The sequence below is a fragment of the Rhipicephalus sanguineus genome, chromosome 2 (assembly GCF_013339695.2).
Source record: "Rhipicephalus sanguineus isolate Rsan-2018 chromosome 2, BIME_Rsan_1.4, whole genome shotgun sequence".
Taxonomy (NCBI): domain Eukaryota; kingdom Metazoa; phylum Arthropoda; class Arachnida; order Ixodida; family Ixodidae; genus Rhipicephalus; species Rhipicephalus sanguineus.
In genome coordinates this window covers 184,104,220-184,130,900 of record NC_051177.1, presented here as the reverse complement: position 1 = coordinate 184,130,900, position 26,681 = coordinate 184,104,220, and the positions used below count along the sequence as shown (strand labels likewise).

At 49.9% G+C, this 26,681-nt stretch overlaps 1 protein-coding gene across 2 annotated transcripts in view; it reads right to left on the bottom strand.

The window, feature by feature from the left end:
• The window catches only part of LOC119383913 (ETS homologous factor), a 453,403-nt gene that overhangs the window by 13,864 nt on the left and 412,858 nt on the right, over window positions 1–26,681 (bottom strand). For both annotated transcript variants that reach the window (XM_049412712.1, XM_049412713.1), the window contains exons 2-4: window positions 2,810–2,882; window positions 2,215–2,377; window positions 1,361–1,660 (exon numbers count right to left, since the gene is read on the bottom strand). In XM_049412712.1, coding sequence (XP_049268669.1) covers window positions 1,361–1,660; window positions 2,215–2,377; window positions 2,810–2,882 — 536 coding nt within the window. The remainder of the gene's footprint in view (window positions 1–1,360; window positions 1,661–2,214; window positions 2,378–2,809; window positions 2,883–26,681) is intronic.

Here is a 26,681-nt window from a genome sequence, read left to right as displayed (position 1 = left end):
TCTTGCAGAACTGAGTCCGCAATTGCTGCACATATTGGCAATGCAGTTCGTGACACTGAACGCATAACAGCAGCGTGCGCGGGCTAATCACAATAACTAATACAACAGCAGCCGTCAATAACACTTTCTTATTCTTCTAATCGAAGCAACTGTGAATTCTTCAATAGATTAATGTGGTTTGAAAATGATACAAATGCTTCGAAATGAGTGAGTTACACGAAGGCAAAAGGTACTACACCGCTGAGAAGCTCATGCAATAAAAAATCACGCGTAGATTTGTACGACGCCGTTAGCTTCTTAAGCAACATCGTAATCAAGTCTTTCAGGTAAAGGTAACTATTAAAACTGCAGTACAACGAAAGAACTCGCAAAACATTAAATGCCTTGTCTTCACTATGTTCGGATGACAATATTCAAGCATGACTGTTTTTTCTAAAGAACTATGCAGACGGGTCATCAAACGTACCTAAAGCGCGTACTTAAAACAACGATCCCTAATAAGGCAGATAAGCTTAGGTTAACTACCTGCAGCTAACATGCTGCGGTAAACCGCACTAACGGTAAACTTCGACAACTGGCGGCACCTGAAGTTGGCTTCGCCACATAATTACTGTCTCTGCAGCAAAGCCTCCTTTCTCCAGACTAAGGTGCATACTGAATAAGTCTATACTATAGAATGGAATATGAATGTGGGTTGTTTTGGTGCGCCTTGTATGTTATATTGAAATCATGTAGTAATCTGAGAAGTCCGAATAACTACAAGCATTACGTTCATTTTCATAGCAATGCGGTTTTCCGCAATCTTGACGAAAGTTTCGAAGGCTGACTAATGTGGCTACTGGAAATCCCAATAGACCGCTCTGTGTGGTTTCGATAATCGCTCGACGCATCTTTGGTCTAGGAGGATAAAGTTAAAATGAATGACTGACTTAGAACACTCACATACAAGGAACCCTGTTTAACCATTTCAGCGTTTCTTTCGTGCTCAAATCCGTTCATCTAAGAACGACGCAGCGCTCGGTTATTGCTGATTGCGGCACGTCGCATACATGTTTCGAGTAAAGCTTGAGTTCTTTTTCAACGAGAAACAAGTGCCACTCGGCAGACACCTTCGCAGCCTTCAATTTGTACGGCGTACTCGCACTATGTTCACCACCTGTAGATGAACCAATCTGAGAGGGAACATCGGTGCAACCTTTAACATTGCGCCCAAGTTCTGACGTCAGCAGTGCGTCAGACAGCAAGTGATGGGTGGCAGTTACGATTGCCTCTTGATGTACGACTGTCGCTCTTGCGTGTTCCCGTAATAAGGAGTTGCTGCGAAAGAAAGCGCTTCGCAGCACCTCGATCGGAGACTCACTACGTGACGCTGCCGCGGCTGCCGTGCTGTTGCCCAGGTGTCGCTGCACTTCCTCGTACAGGCGGTGTCCGTAAGAAGGCGCGTGTGCGCGGAACTCCTCCAGGCTCATGCGGCACAGGTGCTCTCCAGTGAAGGAAGCGAAGGCGGTCATGTTAATCTCGTCGTCCACGATCTCCACCTGGTTGTGGCTGGTCCAGGCCACCAGCCACTCGAGCACGTCGTGAGACTGCCAGTGCTGGATGGGAAGGCTCTGCCACCGGCTCTCGCCCAGGTCCAGCACGTCCGTCGGGAACGTGTCGCCTGCATGGCCGGCAACAACGACACTACATTGTCGCATACTAAACCAGCGCTTCCGGCGTCCAAGACGCGGGCTACGTGAAAATCATAACATAGCATCAAGCAACCAATTACGTCAATATACTGTATAGCGGTTTCAAAAGGCTGTTTTAGCTGGCAGGGCGTGCTAACACGAGCGTACTTATGGTCTTTTCCCCACGTTTCCGGGATTAGGATGAATGCATGCTTGGTTCAGCACCATAGCGAAACGACAACTTTTCGACAACGATTCTCACTTGACTACCACTGCTAGCATATAAGCTAGTTATTAGTGCTCTGTTACTACAACCAAACTAAACCTAATAAGAGGTTCTAACCACCATTAGCACTCTACCCCATCAGTATACGCCTTACATTGCCTCAAACTTATATTTCCCAATATAACTGTCTAGGAACAACTCTAAATAAATAAAAGCCACGGAATTTTCTTGGCGCTGTCGAAGTCACGGTCTACCATTGATAGTTTCATCACGTACCAACAGAGCACAGAGCAAAACCTTTGTTTCGCAGGCACGCACCTTCGTAAGGTATGGGCCTGGATGGGGCCATGAGGTCCATGTGTTGTAAGGATGGCGTGACGTGGTCTGCACCGTCCAGGCCGATGGGCTGCAGGTTGCAGTATGCGTTCTTGTCCTCCTCGGTCGGGTCGTACATGAACTGTTCGTCTGTGCTGAACGGGGACTGCGCAACAAGCAACATCAATTCTCTTACGAGGCGGCAATATTTAAACGTACACTAGCTATGCGCGAACTGCAACAGGAGCACGCTGTTCACTGAATGCAATTTTATTAGCCAATGATAGTTTCTCGCACAGACTAGGAACACCGAATTGTAGTCTCTCAGTCGTCTGACGGTACACCTCGCGACTTAGAAGTCTTGCGGTCTTTACCTGCAGAACTAAACAGGCCTACGCTAAATGTAATATTGTGTGTACATCACATAGGTTGCTGACATAGCCAGACATGGTTCGGCATACGCTGTGCTGAATACGGCACCACCGTCTCTAAAGTGGACCCCTAAATTGATACTGAGACGAAGCTACAGATGACGTGCACATAAACTGCTAATGCATTCCAGCATGCGAGAGCCTAGTATTTGGAGCAAAAGCCTTACCTCATGGGTCCCCATGAGGTCCGTCTGGTTGAGCATCATTCTGTAGGCGAGGTTCTGCGTCCGCGACTGGACTCTGCAAAGACACAGAAAGGAAAGCAAGCGTGAGTCAATCCCAAATTACTCTTTTTGCACAAAGTGCCACTCGTCAGTTGAACGGTTAAATGTGTTTTTGCTCGAAATTCTAATCAGAAACCGTGCTCCATCAAATTTCTTAGCTAGAACACTCATGTGCCCCAAGAATTAGTCACTACACTGATTTCACTGCAATTTGTGTGCTACATAGTGTTCCGTCTCTGTGCCGCTAGCGATAAGCAGAGGATGCAAATATGCATGTAGCAATATGAAACATCTGGCGCTATTAGACCACATCTTGCCCTTGCGCCAGAAATCGTCGAATAATAATGTTTTTTTAATGTGCGTTTATAAGGAAGGTAAGAGGCTTTGAACGCTGTGTATTCTACTATGTATATACGGGAGAGCTTATGCGGCTATCCCTGACGTAGCAAGTCAACTCTTGGTCTAACGGTCAGTAGTGTGCAAGCGAACGGTGTAATTTGGGCTGTAGGCATGGTAATCTGTTTCCCCGTTGAAATCCGACGGCTCGTGTGCTTTAGAAGGCCGAACGCTTGGATATGACTAATCAGCGGGGTTATTTTTGTACCGCGAAGCGATATCTATGTTCCAGCACGTTGAAGATCGATGCGTTTATCTTTTGTTTTCTGTATCAATTTTTATCCTAAAGCACCCATATGCACGAATGAAGTGTCACACAAGGCAGCGTAAAACTGGGTTGCAATAGCCGCTCCTGGTACATCGAGCTCAGCTTTCTCCGGGGCCGAAGCCGCCGCCAAATTCCACCAGAGCGCGGCGCTGCTGTCACGCTCCGTCAAGAGGCCCGTCAGCCCTTGTACAACGGTGGTTGATGCGACACGAGTGTTTACCGACGCGCCGAGCTAAGCGCTGTCGAGCGCAACAGCGAAAAAGAGAAGAAAAGAAAGTGCCACGAAAGTGCTTGGGGCAGCATCTCCCAACAAAACGGCGCCTGTCACAAGCGCGTCACGCTGGCCTCTTCGAATGACACGGACCGGCGACGCCGACGGCACCTTGGCGTACCCTCCTTGCGCCGTGAAAAGACAGCCACCGCTCCCGCCACGCGTCATGGAGGCAACACGTGTCGGCAGAGGCGCGCATATTTAGCCCGTCGTGTGCTACCGCAATCAGTAGTAGCGCGTACTAGACAGAGCTGAACCAGCGGAGGACGCACAAGCAAGGACCTTTGCAAGAACATCTCACGACTCTATAACGATTTGCACATCTGAATTGCCTCCGTTGTAGGGTAAAATATGGGCATTCTGATACAACATTCTTTCTTTTCGCTCTGCGTTAGCAATCTTATGGGAGCTTCGCGCAGGTTATCACCGGACCGTTGACGGTGGCAAATAAAAAAATTGGAATCTAGCAGAAGGAATCCTTCCTTACGTTATTTATAGCTAGGCGAGGTAAACAGCGTAAAGACAGAGTAAAGGAGGGACACACCCCTAAAGCTATGAATCGTTACCAACTTGCCCAGTTTTCAATTCTACTTAATGAAAGTTATTTAGTGTAGATTGCTAGAACATTGGCTTTAGGTATTTCTTGATTACTTTGCCTGGAAAGAATGGATTACCACTGAACAAAATGAAGGCATAACGTGCCTTTCCTTTTGAATAAGTGAGCGAGAACAGCGACGTCGGCACGTCGCTGTGACGTCACAAAATCATATATGCTAGACAACAGGCGCACCAACGAATACACTTTTGATGTACGTACGACTACACTATTACACCACTAAAAGAAAGAATGAAGAAAGACCGAAAGAAAGAAAGAAAGACAGAAAGAAGAAAGAAAGAAGAAGAAAAGAAGAAAGAAGAAGCCTCGGTACATTAACTATAAAACTGGGAGGCTGTGTATCCCGTTTCGTTTGTTGCTTCCCTTCCGCCCGGGCTCTCCGCAAACTGACGGGCGGCACGTGCCTCTTCGTGAGGCTGCCACGTGTGTCTTTGTCGTTCAGGATGCCGCCCAGCCGACAAAGACGCAAGGGTGGGGCCACACGTGCGAGCGCGTGACCGCACCTTGCATCGGTACAGCGCCACCGGTGGAGCTAGCTACACTGACGACGATGTCGCCTCCGATCACCTCAGTGCACGGCGAAAGCTCACCTATCTTACCCGGAACGATGCGAAACCATGAAAGAATAATCACTTGCGGTGCCTGCGCCTCGTAGTTCGGTTCACCGTGCACCAAACGCTTAAAAAGGCTCACGTTGAGTATAACGTGCCAGCAGAGCCATCGTTAGTCAACGATGTAAATTTGCAATACAGTGCTGCGGTGACGACTTCGTACGGAGCTGCACGCATATGCCACGAGGGAAATCACGCGTCTAATTATAAGGATTTGAGATGGATGTCCAGCCAGTGCATTATTGTGCTTGCATGAAAACATAATACGCATTTAATCCGATCTGAAGTACACATATACTTTGCAAGCAGCTAGCTGGCAGCTGGGGGAACCAATGTTCTTGAGATCGAGACGAGCCATACTGGAAGTACAGGCTCAACGCGTTGCTTTCGTAGGAACACCGTCACATTGGCGGCGATCATGTGACAAAGTTCAGTGCCGCTTCCGTGTGCACGGCTCAGAGCTTTCCACAAAGGCGGGATTTTGTGGCGTCTTGTTCGCTCGCGGGTCACGCGCACCCTATATTTGCGCACCTCTCGCGTCTGATAAGCGCCTATAAATATATCCGCGGTCGCATTTCGCGCGAAATATAGATGAAAAACAGATATAGCTCTTATCAGTCACACCGTACAGTCACCCCCTCCCTACCGGCGTTAATGTATTTCGCAGAGTTTCGTACGTGTCTTGTCAGGTTTCTGTTGTGGAGTGCTGCGAGCCTATATACAGTGAAATGGCACGCGAAGGGGTAGGCGCGCGTCAAATGAACGGCAATGATGGTAGAGCTGGGTTTATCAACAGAAGTCGCAGAACTGGGTATATGAAAGAACAGTGCAGTATTTAAAGTGCTCCGGAACACGGTAGATATCCGGGGTTCTTTGATGCGCCACCAATGTGTAATACGGTATACACGCAAGCATATTTGCAACCCCCTTCTTATGGAAATGAACCCGTCGTGACCAGGAATCTCGACCGAGGGGACCAGGCACACCGACGCGGTTCGCGCAAAAGAAAGAGACAATAGCAACCCGTGGACGCGACTAGACGAGTACACTTTTGCGCTTGTTTCAGCGCGTGGTTATAGAACAGCGGGAACGAATAAAAGGCCATGGAAAAACGTGCTCGCTGTATGGTTCTACCATTCCGGTCCGTCAAATGCAAAGCCACTGAAAAGTGTCCCAGCAACGGAACGCTCCAGCGCATATCGAAGCGCCGATACCAAAAACGGGTCTGCGGGGACCGTCTATAGACGAGCCGGTTAAACGTTTCTATCTGAGAAGGAGCCCGCGCGCCTGCGTGGTGTCATTATTTTGTCTCTCTTCGTTCCACGACGCAGTGGAAGCACACAGTCGGCGATACGCTCGCGCATGTCAGTTCCGCGTGGCGTGCACGTCGCACTGTGCCACCCAGCCCCCTTCTCTCCCCCCAGCCTTCCGCTACACTACATAGACGGCGACGGGCCGTGTACGTCGAGGGAACGCGTGTGCGGTCGCCATTAGGCCTAGCTCCGAATGCGCCAGAGCGAGAGAGGAGGGAACGGGCTACGACGGACGTATCATCGGCAGTTTGCTACGAAGGGGAGAGAGGGAACGAATGTCGTGCAGAGAGAGAGAGGCGCAACGTGACGCGAGCATTAGGTGGGACCCCCCCCTCGGCCACCGTCCCGTTCCGAAGATATCATTCTAATCGGCCGCTCGCCACGCCGTCCCATCGCTGCCAGACTCGTTCGCCGCCGAGTGGCTAACGTCGGGGACGGGCTCTCGCGAAATGCCTGTTGCCTGCATGTATAGGTATAGATGTATACTAGACGCGCGACACGACGAAATGCTGTGCACACGCGTGAGTTTAAGGAGTCTACACGCGAAGCAGCTGGATGTGAAGCAAATGGAATGCCTTGGATCGCCGCCATGAGCGAGGTGGACGGCCAGCAATCCAGAACTCGCTCGGTCTGTTTCCTCTATCTCTGGTCACTGTACCAGCTTACTTCCCATTTGCTGCTGGCCATGAAAGTAACGTACTGTTCTTGGGCGGAGCGTGCTCTTATCGCCCGCGACAGCGATGCAGTTTGAGGAACTGGTGCTCTGAGATGGCGAGGCCACGAAGACCGCAATCTCGCCATCACGGTCAGGCACTGTGACACGTCAGTCAACTGGTTCGAGTGAAAATTCCAGCACGAACTCCTCTAACGTTGCCTCCAGAAACACCTATTTTTTGCAGGGTGGATTGTTGGACTATATGGCTGGGAAACCATTATGGTAAGTGTACAAGGCGAATGTTGTAAACGTCCAGGTTCAACCTTCGCGCGTTACGGTTATTATTATTATTATTATTATTATTATTATTATTATTATTATTATTATTATTATTATTATTATTATTATTATTATTATCCCCAGGTGAAGGCGTGCTGCCCTAGAGCAGCATTACGCCGCATTTTTCCGTCTATGTTAGCCTCTTCAGAGAGCAACTGCATGGCACCGCGTAAAAAACTTTTCGGGCGAAGATACGCGCACGTGTCCTCAAATAAAATGCTCGGGGGCCTGCCCACTGCCCGGGGCCACAGAATGCCCGTGGCAGTTCGCGAATCACTGAGGGAGAATATTGAACGGCTAGACAGCGCGTCTTCTCCCTCCACATAGCTGCGAACGCCGCCTCCCGTTCTGTGCATATATATATATATATATATATATATATATATATATATATATATATATATATATATATATACCTGGTCGTAGCTTCTTTCCGAGGTACCGAATCGGAGCCTGTGGCCGCGCAGAAAGGAGGCAATCTTCGAACAACTAGCGGCCTGAGCGAGCCATTTGTGCGGCCACAGATAGAGAACGAGGGGGGAGGCAGCGGCGATAATAGTACGGCGGCGAGAGCGCCTAACCGAATAACCCAGATCCGCGCGGGCCACGGGCGGCTTCCCAATTAAAGCGCCGCGGGCTAGGACGAAGACGGAGCCGTGAACGCGGATGTGGCTGGCGCCCCCTGCGGCAGGATGGCGACGACGCCTTCTTATCGAGCGACCTTCCCCGACAGCCCCACTGGGTCACCCTTCTCGACGACGACGACTTCGCGACACGTCGCGACGTTGGTAGGCCGACCACGACGTACACGAGCTCCGCGGAGGCGCACAGATCTCGAGCACGTGGACGGAAAGGCAGGCAGCGGTCGTGGTAGTGTATAGGGTCGTGCGATGCTTTTTTTTTCTCCGAGAAAACCGGAGCGACGTTGCGGCCCCTCTCTCGGCTTTTCCTATACCGCCTCGGGTGTTATATTTGTTGCCGATCCGTGCCTAGAGTCCCGAAGATTCGGCGGGGGCCCGGCAGGTCTACGATTTTCGGTCTTCTATATATCGCAAACTAGTCTGTGCGTTTAAATGTTCCGTGAGCTTGTGGGATCGATATCTTGATTTGACTTTAGGGCTGGCCTGCAGTAAAAAACGCTCGTCGATTTTGATTTGCGGGTGTCTTACTGCGACCGCAATCGGTTAAGCCGAGCGATATGGCGCGATAAAGGGAAGAAAAAAAAAAAGCAACCAAGAACATGATCCCTTAGTCCTGACCCAAGCCCAAATCGCCATAAGCCTGCGCACGACAGGGGGGGGGGGGGTGTCAGGGGACGCCCCCCCCCCCCCTAGTCACCTAAAAAGAAGGGTGCGCAAAGTCTGCCTCATATATTGACATAATAGGGGGGGGGGTGCCGCTATGAACCTTCGCCCCCCCCCCCCCCTGAAAGGGAACCCTGCGCACGCCTATGCAAATCGCCCATTTGACTTCGCACCGTTCTGGCCTAATCTGTCCGTTTCTTTCACTTTTCTATTTCGCGGTTGCGATAAAACGAGCCTATCAAGTTTAAATGGCTCAAGCAGGAGCGACGCGCGGGACCCGTGAACTTGGAAGAGAGTAGACCCTACAGAGACATCCGTGGCAAACTGCGCGTAAGTCTCAAAATCATTTCCACGGAACCCCGCCGCATGCAAACGAGCCAACTTCATACAAAATGTTTCAAAATTTCGCATTCCGTGGCATTCCGTATGCGCATGCATTTCTAAGTCGTCGAGAGGTGCCCCTTCCCCGTGCAAGATGGGGGTACACTTCGGACCCGTATAATCTGAGACAGTTCGTCGCACATATACTCCAGCGGATGCGGTGGCTTCTTCTCTTCTCCCTTCCAGCTTCACGGACAAAAAGGAAGAGAGAAAAAAAAAGCCGGTCTATCCTGGGCGAGGAGTAGTCGTCGTGCGCCGCGCTGACCCATTGCGACCCGACGCGACCCTATCCTCCGCTTTATAAGAAAGAAAAAAAAAAAAATACCGCACAGGCGAGGGCTTACCGGGGAGGTTACGCGGCTCCGAGATTCCCGGTTCCGCATTTTCCGACGAGGCGTGTGGCGGCTTTTTCTTTTAAGTTTCGAGATTTGAAATTTATTTTTTATGTCACACTTTTGCTAAGCGCACAACGATAACTTGGCGTCCGGGTTGCTTACGTCCAAACTGACCCCGGTACCATATAACGCTACGGTTTCTTTGCACACTGGCCTTAACATCGGTCGGTTTCTCTGTCGCGGTTTCACTGGCTATATCTAACAGAAAAAAAAAAACTCTTACTCCTTTCGGAGCCTCTGTCCTCTAGTTAATCTATACTCCTCCTTTTGGTGAGTCTGGCCTTGTCACATATAATAACTATCTCTGAAGATACACGTTAACTATTTTCTTGGAGAGTCGTGCCGCCCTCGACTCTCTGTAGAGATTTTAATACTGGTGTCACACGGTGTGCTGTTGATCGCGATTAAGCCCGACGGCGATCAAATTTCTCAGCAGTGATTGACTTCCTCGTGCGGTTTGCGTACAGGAGCCAGTCAAAACACAGAAATTCGATCGCGATTAGGCCCGATCGTGATCGAAAGTTAACTTATGACAGCTATATATCGATCTCCAAAAGAAAGTTAACGTATATCTTTACAAAAAGTCACATAAGGGGCAAGCCAGTACTCACCCATAAAAGCAACAGGTAATGCCCCCCCCCCTCCTTTTCCTTTTTTTGTTTTTCCTTAGAGGTGCACTACAACTCATGTAATATATAAAAGCGTTTGCTAACGAAAAATATATAGTGCTGTAATGACACGCGCATGGCTTGCAACGTATTTGCGGAGCACTAAAATTGAACTCGCTCGACTTTAAGTTGGACGATTTCGAAAAACTTTAACCAGTGCAACACGCTACATTCTTCAACATCATCATCATCATCATCATCATCATCAGCCTGTCTACGCCCACTGCAGGGCAAAGGCCTCTCCCGTGTTCCGCCAATCAACCCGGTCCTGTGCTTTCTGCTGCCACGTTACACCTACAAACTTCTTAATCTCATCTACCCACCTAATTTTCTGTCTCCCCCTCACGCGTTTGCCTTCTCTTCAACATTCTTCAGCAGTTCGAGCCTAAATCTTCACCGCGAAGAAATAAGGCCGAACTCTGTTTATAGTTTCCACGCAAGGTCAAGATGCAACCCGTCTTCGACAGCAGCCATCTTCCCCGGGGAGTCAGCCGATGTTCTCGTCGTCGCCGCCGTCGTCGTCATCAAGCCAAGGTGTCCCACCCGACCACCACCGCCCCTCATATCCGCCATCGCTGCTCGAGGTCGGATCATGCTCATCAGCGCGCGGGTGCCGCCGCTTTTTTGTCCTCGGAAGGGACGCAAGACACGCCTCGGAACACCAGTCGCAAGCAGACACGTCGACACGGAGACGACGACGCCGTGCGGTTCTCGTGGCCACGCCTCAATTAGGAAAGCGGGCGACTGCAGCCAGTGTCCTCTAGTTAATCTATACTGCTCCTTGCGTCGCATTCGTGTCTTTTTTTTTTTCTTCCCGTCTCTGATGCACGCCGACATTTCTTTTTGGTGAGGAGATGATCGTCACTCTGTCGCTGCTCTTGCTCGGGCACGACAAGGCACTGACGACACGCGTTGCGAAATTTTGATGCGCGCTCGTGTTTGCTACGGCACAAGAAGCCGACACAGCTTACAGACGAAAGTAACGGACGCTAGTATTAATCGCTTGCGACTAGGAGACGTGTTCGTTTTTTCACTGTACACACGGAGATCAACGAGAACTAACCCTGGCCCAACTCATCATGTTTAGCGTGATGCACGTCACAAGAACATATGCTCAGGCAGCAACCAGAACTTCAACTGCAATTGTCACCGTTGATTGACAGGCGTAAACACGCAAGTCCTCACATGCATCATCGAGGATCATCGCTTCCTAAAAATCATTCCAAGATTTTCCAACGCCTCGAATTTCGGGACCACATGCAAAGCGTAGAGAGGGGGACAGAGATTAGAGCGATATTAATATGCATGCTACTACCATGCCTACGAGTTGGCATTATTTTATACTGTGCCAACATCATCAAAAAATACATGTGACGTCTTGTGCGACTAATTGAGGAAAGCTTGCTGATGTCCACATCCGTACTTTTTCCAAAAGCCACGTAGTCTTGCCAGCAAAAACAGGCGAGATGCGCAAGTAGCTACTCGGCCGCGTGCTTTGGCCGCAGCCATAATCCAGCCTATATACTTACTTGCACGTCGCCAGCGGTCGAGAACTGACGCGAGCAACGCAATTACATGCCGCTTCAGAGGCGTTAATAAGATCGTGCAAAGGCTAACAAGCACGCATTTAAAGACGGATGAGCACTCTCGTTAAAGCTCGTCGGCTGTCGAAATTCTCTCATATTTCATCCTTGAAACAAGGCAAACAAAAGAGAACTCGCTCCTCTGCGGCACACTTTTCTATAGAGCGGCCGGCCTTGGACGCCGTCTGGAGAGGCGTCGTCTGAAGCCATTGGCTAGAGCCGGGCGTATGCGATTAGGGCCCTCTCTCGGCCCGTGCGTGCGTCCCAGGCCAGAAGCGGCCAGGCTCAAATTACAGGGCCCCGGAATGAAAGTGGCGCCTGTAATAACGAGCCGGCACCCTTTCAGCTTCGGCTGTTATAGAGTTGATGACGTTTAATAGCGCGGCCAGAAATAAAGACGTCAAAGCGACAATGACGAGAGTTTTTGCCAAGACGCGAAGGGATTGCGCGCGCGCACGGATTGCGCAACGCGGGCAGCGAGAAGCGTTAAACGGCCGGAACACGGTGTAGTCATAAAACGCGCGAAAACGCTGTGTACAACTTTGAAACAGCAGTAAACACACGCTGGCCTCTACTTTCATTATTTACACGACTGCCATTTCAGTTCCTATGTGGCCATGCAGTAAGCACAAACTGGCAAAGGTACACGTTTGTTCCATTTTCCTTCAATTATGTAAACGTATGTGAAATTGTATATGTAAATGCTTATGCTGCTTGGGCAAGCATCAAGGTTGGAGCGCTGACACACTTTACAGGACCAAAACCAGCTAACGAACTAATGAATATCACGCTAAAACCACACGTGCAAAACACGACATAACGATGACAAGCATTGGAAGAGCAGCCGGAGATGTAGATGCGGCCCACTTCTACGCTGCAGGCTGTGTACAAATGCCGCATGAAGCGTCCCGTTCTGGCTGTTTTCGCTGCGTGCGAGCGTAACAGCGTCTTCTGTAGCTTCATTCTGAATTTCATTGAGGTAGCTCAACCACCTCAAAGTACCTTAGCGAACGTTTGTAAGGTTTCTCGCTTCGCAATGACGACTGCTAAGATATGTGAGCTCGCTCTGTTCGTCTATCGTGTTACTTTGCATCAACCTGAAGGTTGGTGTAACGTAAGCAGAACCTCAAAAGAGGCGAATTCCGACTTTTTCGTAATTAATATAAATACAACAGCCGAACGCGCCAACACGCGGAGAGTGCGGAGCTGCACGCTCGTGAAAAGGTTCCCACTACGCGACCGTGCAAAACCTCTAGCAATATTGTCTGTTATGTACAGAACGCCCGACCACCCACACCTTCACAGGCAGCAAATGTTTCCGACGACGAAGACAATGACGACTAAACAGAGCTCTGGTGTGTGCTTACCCAGATATTTGGCAGTGGTGCACATTTCAGTTAGTATAAAGCGCGACCGGAGATTCGAACTCCTCTCTCTCTCTCTCTCTGCCTTAGTCTCGGCGCACCTGAAATGCACGACTTACTACGTGGTGTAACGGAGTGTTTCGCTCTTGCGGATAAAGGGGGAGGAGGGGACGTTGAACTTCTCCCTCTCTCTGCTCGACAGTGGTGCCCTCGCTGATGGCGCCCGAGGAGGCAGCCACGATCGCGTGCGTCTGCGCGTCCGCCCGCAGCGATCGTTCCCTCCCCGATTCGGGTAGGGGCCACAGCGGAATGCCGGTCACACGAGTTCGCCCCCCCCCTCCCCCGCTACAGCCCTTCTCATTTCGCTGACCGTGGTGTCGAAATCGAAATGTAGGAAATTTTCTCTCAAAACGCCGCCCATACTAGACGAGAGACGACGCGACGATGTAAGAATGGCGGAGCATCTGACGAGATCGTTGTGCGAGCGCAGAACAATGAAATATATCTGACAGCATGCCACCACAACGGGTTGGCTTTGTCAATTCATCCTTTGCTTTGCGCAGAGGATTGCCATGACCAGAGTGTCGTGGTTCACGCAAAGTCAGCATATGCGTAATCTAGAGGAACTTTGTAGGAACTGGTGTTCATTCCACAAGACCGCGTTCATGCGCTTCACCACGCAATTGACGTGCTAGTTAAGTGCTTAGTGAACTTCCGGCTCGTCTCAAATTTTCAGACGCGGGTGTCACATGCAGTTCCTTTAACACCGACAGTAACCGTGTTGTTTAGTCTCGTCTACATTTTTGCGCGCCACTTCTTACGCTACGCTCGCTTATTTTCGGTTAAAGTTGCGAGGTGACAGTGCACCACTGCTCAATTAACATGCAAAAGCAGGCCCGGTAGTTATCTACAACAAAGAAATCGCCGTCATTGTTTGCAGGAAAAACCACTCCCGAATTAACGATAACATCCTACGCAAAAGTCGTTCGTCAGAGGAAATTTTGGCTAATGCCGACGCGGGACATCATTAGCGCCCGTCAATGGCTAACAACAATCGCGAAGAAGAAGCTTTGGAAATTCTACCCTAGCCTTCCCAATCATATGACACTGCTTATAGATAGTTACGAGGCTCATAATCGTTCACCTGTGTCTCCCTACCAACTCCATTCCTGAAATCCCCGTGAAAGGGAGCGAGCAATTCAAACATTCTCGCTTAAGTGTCGCTTCACTGCTCAGAAAGCCCTGGAAGTGCGTTTTTCCACATCACTCGGTTGCTGGCAATGAAGTATCCGTACAGGACGAAGAGGTCGCGAGGGAAACCGAGCCTTCGAAAGCATTCTTCGCTGTTCTGCCCTCAAGCCTTGTATTGCCACTGAGCCTTAGGTCACGTGGTTATACGTAAGCTGCTCAGCCGAGTCACACTTGCACGAGCCCTCAGCGAGGGACACCACGCAGCCTTCGCAGCCATGGCCGTTGCCGCCTGCATGTATACACACATACACAGCCCTGCGTAAGAGAGGCACCCCTAGTCGCGCCTCGCTGCGTATCCTGTTCCCGCCGAGCGAGCGCTCAGTAGCCGGCTACTCCGACTCGCTGCACCCGAAAACAACGTCTGGACCGGCGGCTGCATACAAGGAGCACCTGCCCGAGCCCGCTACAGCCTTCATGCGGGTCTCGTCTCTTAAACGTGTGCTACGAATGCATTCGGTTTTTAGCTCCCGCGCTTCTATGCCTCTTTAGCGCTAGCCACCTCCTTCGGCGGGCCCGGCGCTCTTACGCGCGAACTCTCAAAGGATCTCCGTGTATCTGCGTATATTTTTATAGCGTCTCCTTAGGGCACTTAAGCTGTTTAGCGATTCGGCCTGATGCCGCGCGCGTACGCAAGGCGGCTGCTTGGCTTTGCAGGTGATACCGCTGCCGGCTGAAAGGGAAGGTGGGAGAGGCCCCGATGTTGAAGATGCAGCTCGCGCCGCCATCATCGTAGAGGCAGCGTATTATAATCGCTCGGAGATCTGTAATACGCGGTCGCGGCGACCGTTATACGAGGCGGATGGCGCCCGCCAAGTTTAGAAACACTTGCTCATCCAGGGCCGCTTGCAGCGCGTGCGGAAAGTTTTCGTCGCGCCTTTCTTTCGCGGACGAATCGATTCTGCACGACAAATGGGTTTTACATACACACCCGTGTGTACAACCTACTTAACGAGGATTGCGGTACGAGAATAAACACGTTCGACGGCCGCGTGTATTGCAACGGAAAGCTCTTTCACTACATCTCTTCTACGAATAGGGGCACGTGTAAAGGTTGCGCGTGTGTAATGAAAATTCCTAGTGCTTATTCGTCTCGCGCCAGTGCGAAGTTGCAGTATTTGCTGCTGTTTCGGCGCCGTTCATGGAAAATACGACGAAAGTGCTTGCCGAGAACGAAACAGACGACACGAAACACTGTTGCCTGTAACTTTTGTTTATCAAGCATGGTTGACGAGCATGCCTGCTTCTATAACATCTCGAAAACAACATTATGCGCAAGTGTCACATGCGTTGCTGCCAGGAATATATATGGTAATACAGGCAGGAGAGTTAAGTGACGTTACAGGTAGGAATGGAAAGTAACCAGCGATGACAACATGAGCACAGGGCGCTTGAAATAATGGCACGCTGCTGAAGGCGTTGAGGACGTTGATTAACAGTAAGAAATTCTCTGGGCCCTATAGCCAGATAAAGCAGCACAATGTGTAATAACCTAAAGTGCATGTTTGGGTGATTTCGTTCGAAATGACAGGAAACAAAACAGCGCAAAACACAGAGTACCAGGAACACAGAGAACAGTGCAGCTGTCTCTGTTCCTTTTTCTTTTCTTTTCTTTTCTTTTCTTTTCTTTTCTGGTCTTCAGTTTCTCGTGTTGTTTTGTTATCAAGCATAAGTAATAAATGCTCGTGGCCACGCTGTGTTTTTAAGGGACTGTTTGAACTGGCTCGAGCACTTGCACATATGGAAAAAAAGGACAACGAACGGAGGTCAGCGAGCGTGCATATACACGCACGAAAAACAAAAAAAATGCGCTACAATAAACGCTAGTCCTTGGTAAGCTCGAAAACCATATAGAAGCCTGCATAGCACGTAAATGGCGTACATTGTTGTTGTTTACTGCTAAAAGAGAAAATAAAAAGATGCGGGCGCACGGAATCCGCTCTTCGGAAAGCGTGAACGGAGTGGCGAGACGGACTCGGCTGAACGCATGCGACGCACACGCACTGACGATTAGCGAGCGGCCCAAGAGGCGCGACCGGCCGGCCGCCGCACCATGCTGAAAGAAGAGGCCTCGGCACTCGCGTGCGCATGCATCTCGTGCACGAACAGTCGGCGCCTCTGGAAGCGTATCTTTGTTTCACAGCTGTATATAGCAGCTGAACGCCATGGAGGTCGACGGCGTCCAAGCGAGACGGACCGAGGAGCGGGGACCACTCGTCATCATACTCGGAGCGGGTGAACTTGGAAGACACTTGAAGGCAGCTTAGGAGGACACTAGTTATCGTGTTGCACGGTGTAGAGGACTCGTAAGATAAGATAAGATAAGATAAGATAGATAGATAGATAGATAGATAGATAGATAGATAGATAGATAGATAGATAGATAGATAGATAGATAGATAGATAGATAGATAGATAGATAGATAGATAGATAGATAGATAGATAGATAGACAGACAGACAGACAGACAGACAGACAGACAGACAGACAGACAGACAGACAGACAGACAGACAGACAGACAGACAGACAGACAGACAGACAGACAGATAGATAGATAGATAGATAGATAGATAGATAGATAGATAGATAGATAGATAGATAGATAGATAGATAGATAGATAGATAGATAGATAGATAGATAGATAGATAGATAGATAGATAGATAGATAGATAGATAGATAGATAGATAGATAGATAGATAGATAGATAGATAGATAGATAGATAGATAGATAAAGCCAGCGGCCTTCAATAATGGTATGGCATTTATCCTGGGCTTGCAAATTACGGACCGCTCTTCCGCACTGACAGCTTCAGTACTGGAAACTAGCATGTACTGGATTCTCCCACGACCAAGCAGAGCAAGAAGCATGTCCCCTGAGACGAAGGTTAATTTCAAGTGTGACGTTGCAGTCCTTGCGTTCTGCCGCCACTGCCAGAACAAAGCAACATTTTCAATAAGCAAACTCAGACCGTGCAAGAAACCCCGCGCGAATATTTGTCACTGTCAGAGACCCCGGACACCACTTATAAATTGCGTCCGTGTGGAGCGCAATTAGACGCCGTCGGCTCTCAGGCGAAAAAAAAAATACATTCATTCAAGAAGGCACGCCTGCGTGTGAAAGTTGTGTACTTCGAGGTGTTGTGTACACGTAAACACCACGCGCCGGACAGTTGTGTGTGTGACCACGCTGTCGTGACCCTCGCTGCGACCACTACGGGGAGAAAGCGAACAGCTAATCGCGACCGAGACGGGCCTGTCCTTTCCCTCTCTCCCTCTCTTTCCCTTTCCATTCCACAGTGATGACTCGTGCGAACATCGGAACAGCTACAGCGGCGTTGTTGCAGGGCGCCCTAGACGGGCAACAAGGACTGCGTTCTTTTGTTCTCAAGTCGAGGACGATTTCGCGTAAACCTTATCGTCCAGCGTATCTATCTCATCTATTGTAAGAGTTGCGCCTTCTCATTATCTCTCTTTTTTTTTTTCTGTTTCTGCAACAGCATTTTAGGAAAACTGTTTTTGGTAAGTTGGGCGCATGCGTATCTCCTTTGTTGAGCACCTGTCTCAGTATCCGACGTGCTGTCGCTACAAACACTCCTTTTTTTTTTTTTCTTTTTTTGTTCCGGATTGCAGATAAGCCCGTTGAAGCTAAACCGAAGCGCGACAGCGTGAGCAAGACCAACCTTGCGGCGAAACAAACCTAACAGAGTCCTTGGCCCCTTTGCGAAACATAATGCAACAGTCCAGGCCGACCGCGCCTGTCCTTTCGAATAGGCCTCGAGCCTCACTGAGAGTCATGCATCCTCTCGGAGCAAAACATTTATATCGAGAGTCGCACGCTATCTCTGCTCAAGAGCCACCCGAGTGCGCGACTCGATTGCGGTGCAACTCAGCGCGGTAGCCCAGTGCCACAATGTCTGCTTCTTTTTTGCGACCCTGAAGCAGCGCTCCCTTTCCTGACAACGCGTTGATATCCATTCCATATACCACGGCGTGTTGTTTGCTGTGTGCACATGCTCACGCCCGACCTAAGCGGGACAATGCCCTTCCGCTGAGACGCGCCTTCGTATCGCCGTACACAAGCGCTCCCTGCAGATAAGCTCCTACTCCTTTTCCCGCGTTGCTCGTAGATTAAGCGAATGTCCTTCGGCTCCAAAAGGCACATCACAGCGAAGCCATCCTACGCCGGCACTCTGATAAAGGACAGTAGGGACGACAGAAAAAAAAACAAAAAAAAAAAACATGGACGAGTGGCACGTTTGAGAGCATGTACAGTCGGTGTCGAAAGTTTAGAGACCAGTAGATCTGAGAAACCTTCGAATTTCCCAGCAATTGGCGACTGTATTCTGTCGAACCACAATACACGTTGATAGCGCGTTTTTTAACAGGCGGAAAGTCGAAATTTAAGGTTCCTTGCCAAAGCACTGAGAATATCAGTCTTTTTTCTCGTGCTTCGTGGTATCTAAACTTTTGGCGCTGGCTGTACCTATATGTGACTGGGTCCGAACTTGCACAACTTTTCGTTCGTTGAGTGCAAGCCATTTCCCATTGGTCCGCTGCCAACGCTAGTAATAAGCTCTGCCGTTACGCCTGACTCGCAATGAAACTCCTACGTTCTCGAGATTTCCGTACGAAAGAACTTACCGCCGATCCCTTTGCTTCAGCAGCGGAGGCATTACAGTAGCTGAGGCAGCCAGCATATGGCGAAGAATATTTATGGAATGAAAGCTTCGTAAATTAGTCCTCTGCGTTCACCTTCGCAAAAACAAAAAAAAAGATATATAAAAAATGTTCTTTTCGCTAATACTACACGTAAGAAAAAAACCCCGTCAATAGCGATTCTCGACTTCAACATAGCATTTACGACGAAAACCAATTGACCTGAAATGTAATAAAGATTGTTATTGACTGGAAAGCGTTGAGACGTCATCGCTGTGCCGTCGTTTCTATAAACACCCTTTGCAAGGCGTAAAGTGATTTTCGCATTGAATATGAGGACGAAACGACAATATGTAGAGGGAACTATATGCCGAAGTTGCCGAGCATGCCAAATGTTGCAAATTAAATTTTCCAACCGCGTGATTACAACTACAGTCTGCTATACACGAGACAACAAAAGAGAAACTTTTCTTCTCAGCAACTACAGAAAACACACCCGTCGTTAGCGACCAATAACCCTGATAAAAAATGGTTAGACGATTAAAAGAGCCCATTCAACAGGCTCGCCCAAGTCCAGTGAGATTAGTAGACATTTAGAACCAAGAAAGGTGGCAATTTATGCGTGACAGATCTCAAGGACAGCTGTGTAGTTTTGCCTCGTGGAGTTGGGGAACTCTAATTTACTTAACGACGCAGCTGGCGCGGTTGTGAAGAAAGCGTAAATTATTAGCTGCGAGATGAGAAAGCGCTACCTGAACAGAGTAAACACACACACTCGCTAAAGACCCGCGCCAACCGCCAACAGTGCAACGGACGCTTTGTCAAGGCAAAGCAGGTTGCAACATAAAAACGAATCAACAGCAAATTGCAGCGGCTGTGCACCTTAGTCGCATGCGCAGCGTTGAATTGCATTTTCGTTGCAGCGGAAACGCTCCCAATGCCGGCTTAACAGCGGTCAGCTTGGACATATCACTGCCTGCAGCGACACCGGTGGACCTTTAGGAGACAATGCAACATATTTCTATGGCGCTAAGCTTTGTACAGCAACAACGACGCCTTGGCGTGACACAGGAGGTGAGGCTGTCCGGCCATGTTAGGGTTGCGCCGTTGCCGCAGCAACGCGAAGATCCGACTCAGGGTCGACCGCGCTCCCCGACTGTCTACAATCCGACACTACGAAGGAGCTTCATTAGGGCACCTTGATCCCGTTTCCCACCGAAAAAAAAAAAAACGCCACCGCAGACCTACACCTCGTTCTGCCCCGTGAAATGGGTCACGTGAGAACAATGCGACGGGTGGTGGTGGCGACGAATTAGAAAAAAATGGAGGCCCCGGCCGTGTCCTTTCTCTTTCTTCACATTTTGCCACGACGGGGGCAGCCACTGCATAGGTGTCCTAAGCAGACGATAAAACAGAAGACAAGAAGCAGACGGCAATTTCCGTCTGCTGCTGTGTGTGGTGTGGTGGTGTCACGGTTGCGCTGTCGCGGGTTCCTCGCTAGATGCCCGCTGCTCTTGCGCCGGCGACACCAGGGACGATGCCAGGAGAGTGCGCTCCAAGGGTGGCTGGCATTCTCTTTTTCGATTGTCTCGCTCGGGACGTGGCCACCTCCGCGCTGGGCAGGTACACACAGACAAGGGAGCGGAGTCCGGCCTTCGGCATGAGCCATGGTTCGGAGTGCCACTGCTGGTATCACACAAAGAAGGCCGCGGCCCCGTAAAACAAGCAGCAACTCTTCTTGATATCACGAAGGAATGATTTCACGTGAGTCACACTCAAGCGCGTACGTGAGCTCTTGGTCAACGTATGTCACGTGTAAACCAAACAGCGACGGCGCCAGCCTTAGCCAATGGCATGAGTGCGCCATGTTCACCGTTTAGGTGCAGTTGCGGCTCGGTATGTATACAAGTTCTTCTAAGAAAGTACGCAGCAGGACACGACCCAAACAAAAGCAGAGAGACGAGCGCAGTCGCAGTTGGTTTCTTTCTGTCCTGTCCTGCTGCACAATTCGTTAGATGATCCCGCACCAACTAACCCAATATTCAACTCTACTTATGTAAACAAATGCATGTCATAGTCACATTGATTCCGCGAGAAGACAATAGCATAGAAGGGGTACGCAAACGACCTGGTCACGTATGCTCATATGGCCCACGGAACACTTGTGAGCCACAAGCGCAATGAAGCCCTTTAATCATTTACGGGAGGCGGCAAGACTGCCCCAGACATTTATTTTCTCAGTCGAACCTGTTCCGTCATTGTTTAATGTGCATTGTTACGGCCATGCAAGTTTCTGGCCATAATGGCTGCCGAAGACCCCTGATGTTGCGTTCCAACAACTGTCTACTTCCCACGTTTCTCCGCCTGTAAGCCGGGAACCAAAGGCAGGCCATTGTGAGCAGCACGCCGTCGGTTTATTTTCATCTTGCGTCCATTGCGAAGCATGCTTTCTTTCGGACTCGACCATGCAGTTAGCGGGGGAGGGGGCGCCGCGGTGCGACTTTGCCGCCATGCTTGTAACACAGAAAAAAGCCACTTCAGCAACGCGGTCACTGCGACATTTGAGGGCCCTCTTCGCAAAGCAAACCGGCGCGTGTTGAAAATTTATAGAGAGAGGTAACGAGGCACGAGGACAATACGAGGGCCGACCCCGGCTATGAGATTGCACGGAGGGCCGTCCAATAGAAACGCGTCACCGAGAGCAAAACAAAGCTCATACGAGCACGCCGACAGCGTCGGAGGAGGCGCGAAGATAACAGGACGCGCGACCGGGATAATCGCGTGAAACGAACACACACAGATGAAGGGCAGAAATCTTGTCGCAGAAAGAGTGCCCCTCTCCCCGACACTGACCGAAAGAAGCCGCAGCGTAAGCTCTTTTCGACTGAAAAAGCACAGCTACGCGTCACGCGAAACGGCTGTCCGTTCCACGCTGGGCGTGTTATCACGCGGGGCGTATGTAAGTGGTCAAGCTGCCGCCATTCGCGTGAGAGACAGCACCGAAAAGGGCTTATGAATAACTCGAAAATTCCGACGAACGAAGACAACAAGAACGAGTTCAAAGTACGGGTAGCATAGTTATAGATCAGCACAATGTGCTGTCCTCGGAAAACGTAAGTACTTCAGTTCAAAAACGTGACACGTGTCCACGCCGGCCGATGTGCTCATACGGTCCTCGGTCTTTTCACCCCTTAGGAAGTGGTGTGATCCAGGGGCGTAGCCAAGGGGGGGGTTGGGGGGGTTGAAACCCCCCCCGAAATTTTTCAGTTTTGCTGGTGTATATATACACGCACACATACAAACGCACGCACGAACATACATAATGTATGGTTGAACCCCCCCCGAAAAAAATTTCTGGCTACGCCCCTGGTGTGATCGGATTGCACAGCAACAATTATAACAATGACGTGTGATCGCCCGCCGTCTGCAAACACTTTATCAAAAGTGCGGGCGTCCCAAACTATTGGCAGCACCAGCAAAAGAAAGATCACGAGGCTCAGCGTGCGCAGACGTAAGCGATGCGTCTGGGCACACTGGGTCTCGGTCGTTCTAAATATCTTACGAGAAGAGAGAGAAAAAATTCAGACTGCATTTATGTCGATGGGGCACGCACCCGTCTGATATATGGAATAAATCGCACGGCATTGCTCGGTGGAAGGAGCTAGGAGATGGGTCGCTGCGAGACAACGACAAAATTTTGCAGATAAAAATAATAAAACGAAAAGAGAAATCGTGTACCTGCGTGGCGTTATGTTCACGCAAAAAAAGCAATAGAAGAAACCAATAGAAGAAAAAGCAATAGAAGAAAGAATAATAGAAGAAGATCGGGGGCCCTCGCTGTGACAGTCGGCAGAACAAGGGCAGCCGCAGAGTGCCGGGGAGTCAATATCGGGTACAGTACGTGTACAGATAAGCACAGAGGAGATGGGAGCGGAGGGCGGGGGGAGGGGGGGGGGGCACGATCAAAATCCTACTCCCGGGGCGGCGCCCATTCGTTACAACGTTCGGTCGATTCTTTACAGCGAACGTGTGGTAGCCGCCTGCTTTGGAGAAAGACAGGGGCCGGTGTGTGCGTGTGTGGGGGAGGGGGGTGCTTTGCAACGGCATCTACCGTTTCAGGTGTCAGCCGGCACCGCGCGTTCTGTTCCGCAGAGGGGGTGCCTTCTCCGATAGGTGTGCGCAAGCACGTAGTGGAGAGGTCAAACCGGTCGGTCCCCTGCTCAGAACTTGACCTCCGGGGCGCAGGGTCTCCGCAGGCGCGTGTCAATGTGGAGTGAGCGAGGCGGCTGCCAAGAGGGAGGAATACACCGAACGGCTATTCCAGGCGCGGCTTCGCAGTTTGTGTACAGACCCACCATCGTGACGACACCTCTTGTGGAAGAAGCACGGCCGTGGTGGTATAACGGGATGCCTGCTCCCTGCGGAGGCCTTTTCGTTTCGTTGGCATCGCGTTCCTAAATATGTGCAGCTCTACCAAAGCCACGGCTGGAGGATCATCTAACCAGTGCATTAAAATGCCGGATTTAAAAATACCGCCAACCCCTGAGAAGGGCATTTTCAGCACGCCTGCTTGCATACATAGACGCTAATGCGTCGGATAGCCAACGGATATTTGTCAGATAGAATTAAATGCTGGGGTTTCACGTCTGAACCGGGATGCTATTAGGAACGTTTAAATGTGCGAGAATTCGCCCAAATTCAGTGCGACGAAACACTTCGAAGTATACTATGCTCTGCCGATGTTTTGGTTCAGTGTGTTCAGAAAAAAAAAAAAGCTTTTGTAATATTAAATTTCGCCTTTAATTTCATTTCTCGCGGTCAACATCTAACATTGGTGCCAAAGCAGCTCTGCGCTAAATGATACGTCCATACCGATAGAACGTTTTCTCAGAAATCGGTTGAAAACAGTCTAAAATGACCTGATTAGGTCTAATCATTTAATGAGAAAGTAGCCGTTCATAACTCTGGTGAATCGGTTATTAAATAGTATGACATCAGGTCATACGTATTGTTATCGCGACCCTACTCTTCTTCTCTTCGCTCTTCTTTTCGTCTGTCTTTCCCCTTCCCCCTAGTGTAGGGTAGCGAACCGCACGTCTCAATTGTGATAAACCTCTCTGCCTAACTCTCATTTGTACATGTGTGTGTGTGTGTGTATGTATGTCTATCTCTCTTACGTGACATTAACACGTTCTATCAGTATATCCTAAAGGTCCCCGGTTCGATCCCGGGTTTTGGCACCAAAATCTATGTGGAAGAACCGCACTTCGGCGTCTAATGGCGCCCGAGGAAAAAGACGCGAGACCAAGCATTCACGTGCACGAGCGTGTTATAATTAACCGAAATGTTGTGTGCTTCCTCGTCGTTGCAGAAGTCACTCGATGCACGTGACTTCCTCGAGGGAGGTTCAGACAATTTACAACACGCTTAGGTGACAAAGTGCTACTTCACAGCCCTACATCCATAGAGTCAGAATGCCTCCTTAGTCTAAGCATAGGAAAGGAAGACCGATTGCTCGCTTTGATATTACGAAAACGGCTCGGGGGTGCACTCTACCTTCAACGGCCCTGCACCCTTTTGCGTGACAATGGACCTCACAAAGGGTGCGCTTTTCGGCCGGAGAAAAAGATGCGCGGCTATCGGCAGATGTCATCTGTCCACAGAGATCGCGCGCAGCGGGCGGTAAGACTGCTACGGCTGCAGGCGCACCACCGCTTTGTGTGTACTCCTACGGGCGCGGATTCTGCGCGTGCTTGGAGTGTACAAACGGTAGTCGGCTGGCTCTGCCGAAGTGTACGGAGAGAGAAAAAAAAAATGCGCCGCGTTCCGTTGACCTTGCACCCGGACTTGCGGTTCCCTCTTATTTTTTTTTTTTTTCTATGTGGAAAAAGTCACGAAATGAGAGGAATCTAGTTCTATAAAGCCACGCTGACTGCCTCTGGAAGCAACAAGACGAATAGTGTGAAAGGTCAAACGTTCTGGGGGACGCACATATTTTATATGTCCCCAGTGGCTACTTTGGCGCTACTTACTGGCATCGAATAAAGGTTACAGAAAGGAAGGAGACGAAAAATCGACGTAGATTAATGCGTGCTCAGTACAGGTGTAGCTAAAGTTGTAGCACTGCTGTTAGTTTGACTTGAGCCATTATTGTCATTCAGTGATCAGTGTGTGTGTGTGTGTGTGTGTGTGTGTGTGTGTGTGTGTGTGTGTGTGTGTGTGTGTGTGTGTGTGTGTGTGTGTGTGTGTGTGTGCGTGAGCGCGCGCGCGCGCGAGTTGGGGCGGGTGTGTGGGGTGGGGGGTGAGACAGAGAGAGAGAGATAGTTTCCTGCACTGAAACCCAAGGCCGTATACACTCTGTTCAGAAACTCTCGTACTTCATAAAATTAGGTACGCGGTCGTTGCGGATACAGTACAGCGTAATTACCAAGGAATGGGAAAATGAAACCGTTGAAGGACATAGCCGAGACGTGAGTGTACCACTGAGGTTCTATAGGAATTACCAGATCTCTACATGCGTGCGCCAGGACTCCAGGCCTCGTACGAAGCCTTGAAAAACGGGTCAAGAAACTGCGGCGAGGAGCCTGCTAATAAATGCTGCGCACAACGGGCATTACGAGAGCCTTGAGAGCCCCGCTGAATTCTTTTCTTATAAACCCGACCCTGTCTTTAGGCTGAATACAATCCGAAGGGCTTCCACGAACCTGTCGCGTGGAGAATATAAGACCGCAAGAGGCACCTCGCTCGTCCTTACATCTCCCGGACTTGGGAAATGTCAGGCGTGCGACGCGTCGCAATGCACGCCGGGCTGCACATTTTAACGTGACGTAATGAAGGGGTTGCGCCATCGTGCTATGTCGACAACGAAGGAATACTGATCGCGGCACGAGTAATAAACTGTGCCGTTCGAGATGACGTTATGTGCGGTGTCGGTGTGATAACGTGCCGATGTGGTTAAGGAGAGGCAGGAATGGATGATTTTGTTAATTAAGCTGGAATGCAAGCGTAACGACTATGCGGTTAATGTTGTAAAATACAAGATTTTCTCACCACAGTATTTACCCATGGTAACTATAGACATGACCTTGAGGCATGGCCTCGTGGAAAGTCTTTTTTAAATTTAGCCCTCATTGAAATGAGGTCGTCGAGGTGGAAGTCGAACCCGCGTCCTCGAGCTCATCAACTCAACACCTGTAGCCGATAAGCTACCTTAGCTGGTCCACTTGGCATCATTGAAGAGCTCCAGCGTTGGTCGGTGTAGGATGTACGCTTGCTTCGAATCAATAAGTGTATATTAACGGACGGTATAATTGCCTATTAATTTTATTACTTTTTACTGTTTGGTGAGGTGACGAGGCGAACAAAGCGAATAAATTTCAGTAGCTTACGTTCCTTCGCACAGCACCATGTGTTCTCGAAGCTGCACATCATGAAACCGCAAAGTGAGGGCCAAAAGTATTAAATAAACAGGCGATGCATGAAGGCCGGTTTCCTTCACACAGAAGAACTTACGGCGATGCAGCGGTTCACTGTACACGAACTGAGCTCTGAGAACGGGCATCCGAGCAAAGAAGCTCACGTGAAATATACGCAATTAAATTACACGAAAGCACGACGTTGCACGAAGCATGCATGATATTTCCTCGAAGAGAGTGAAAGGGCCTTCGATGATTCGTCAACGGGTAGCGGCCGTAAGGTATTGCGCTTGTGAGGAGGGGTGTACAATGCGGGCGTTGGGAGAAGC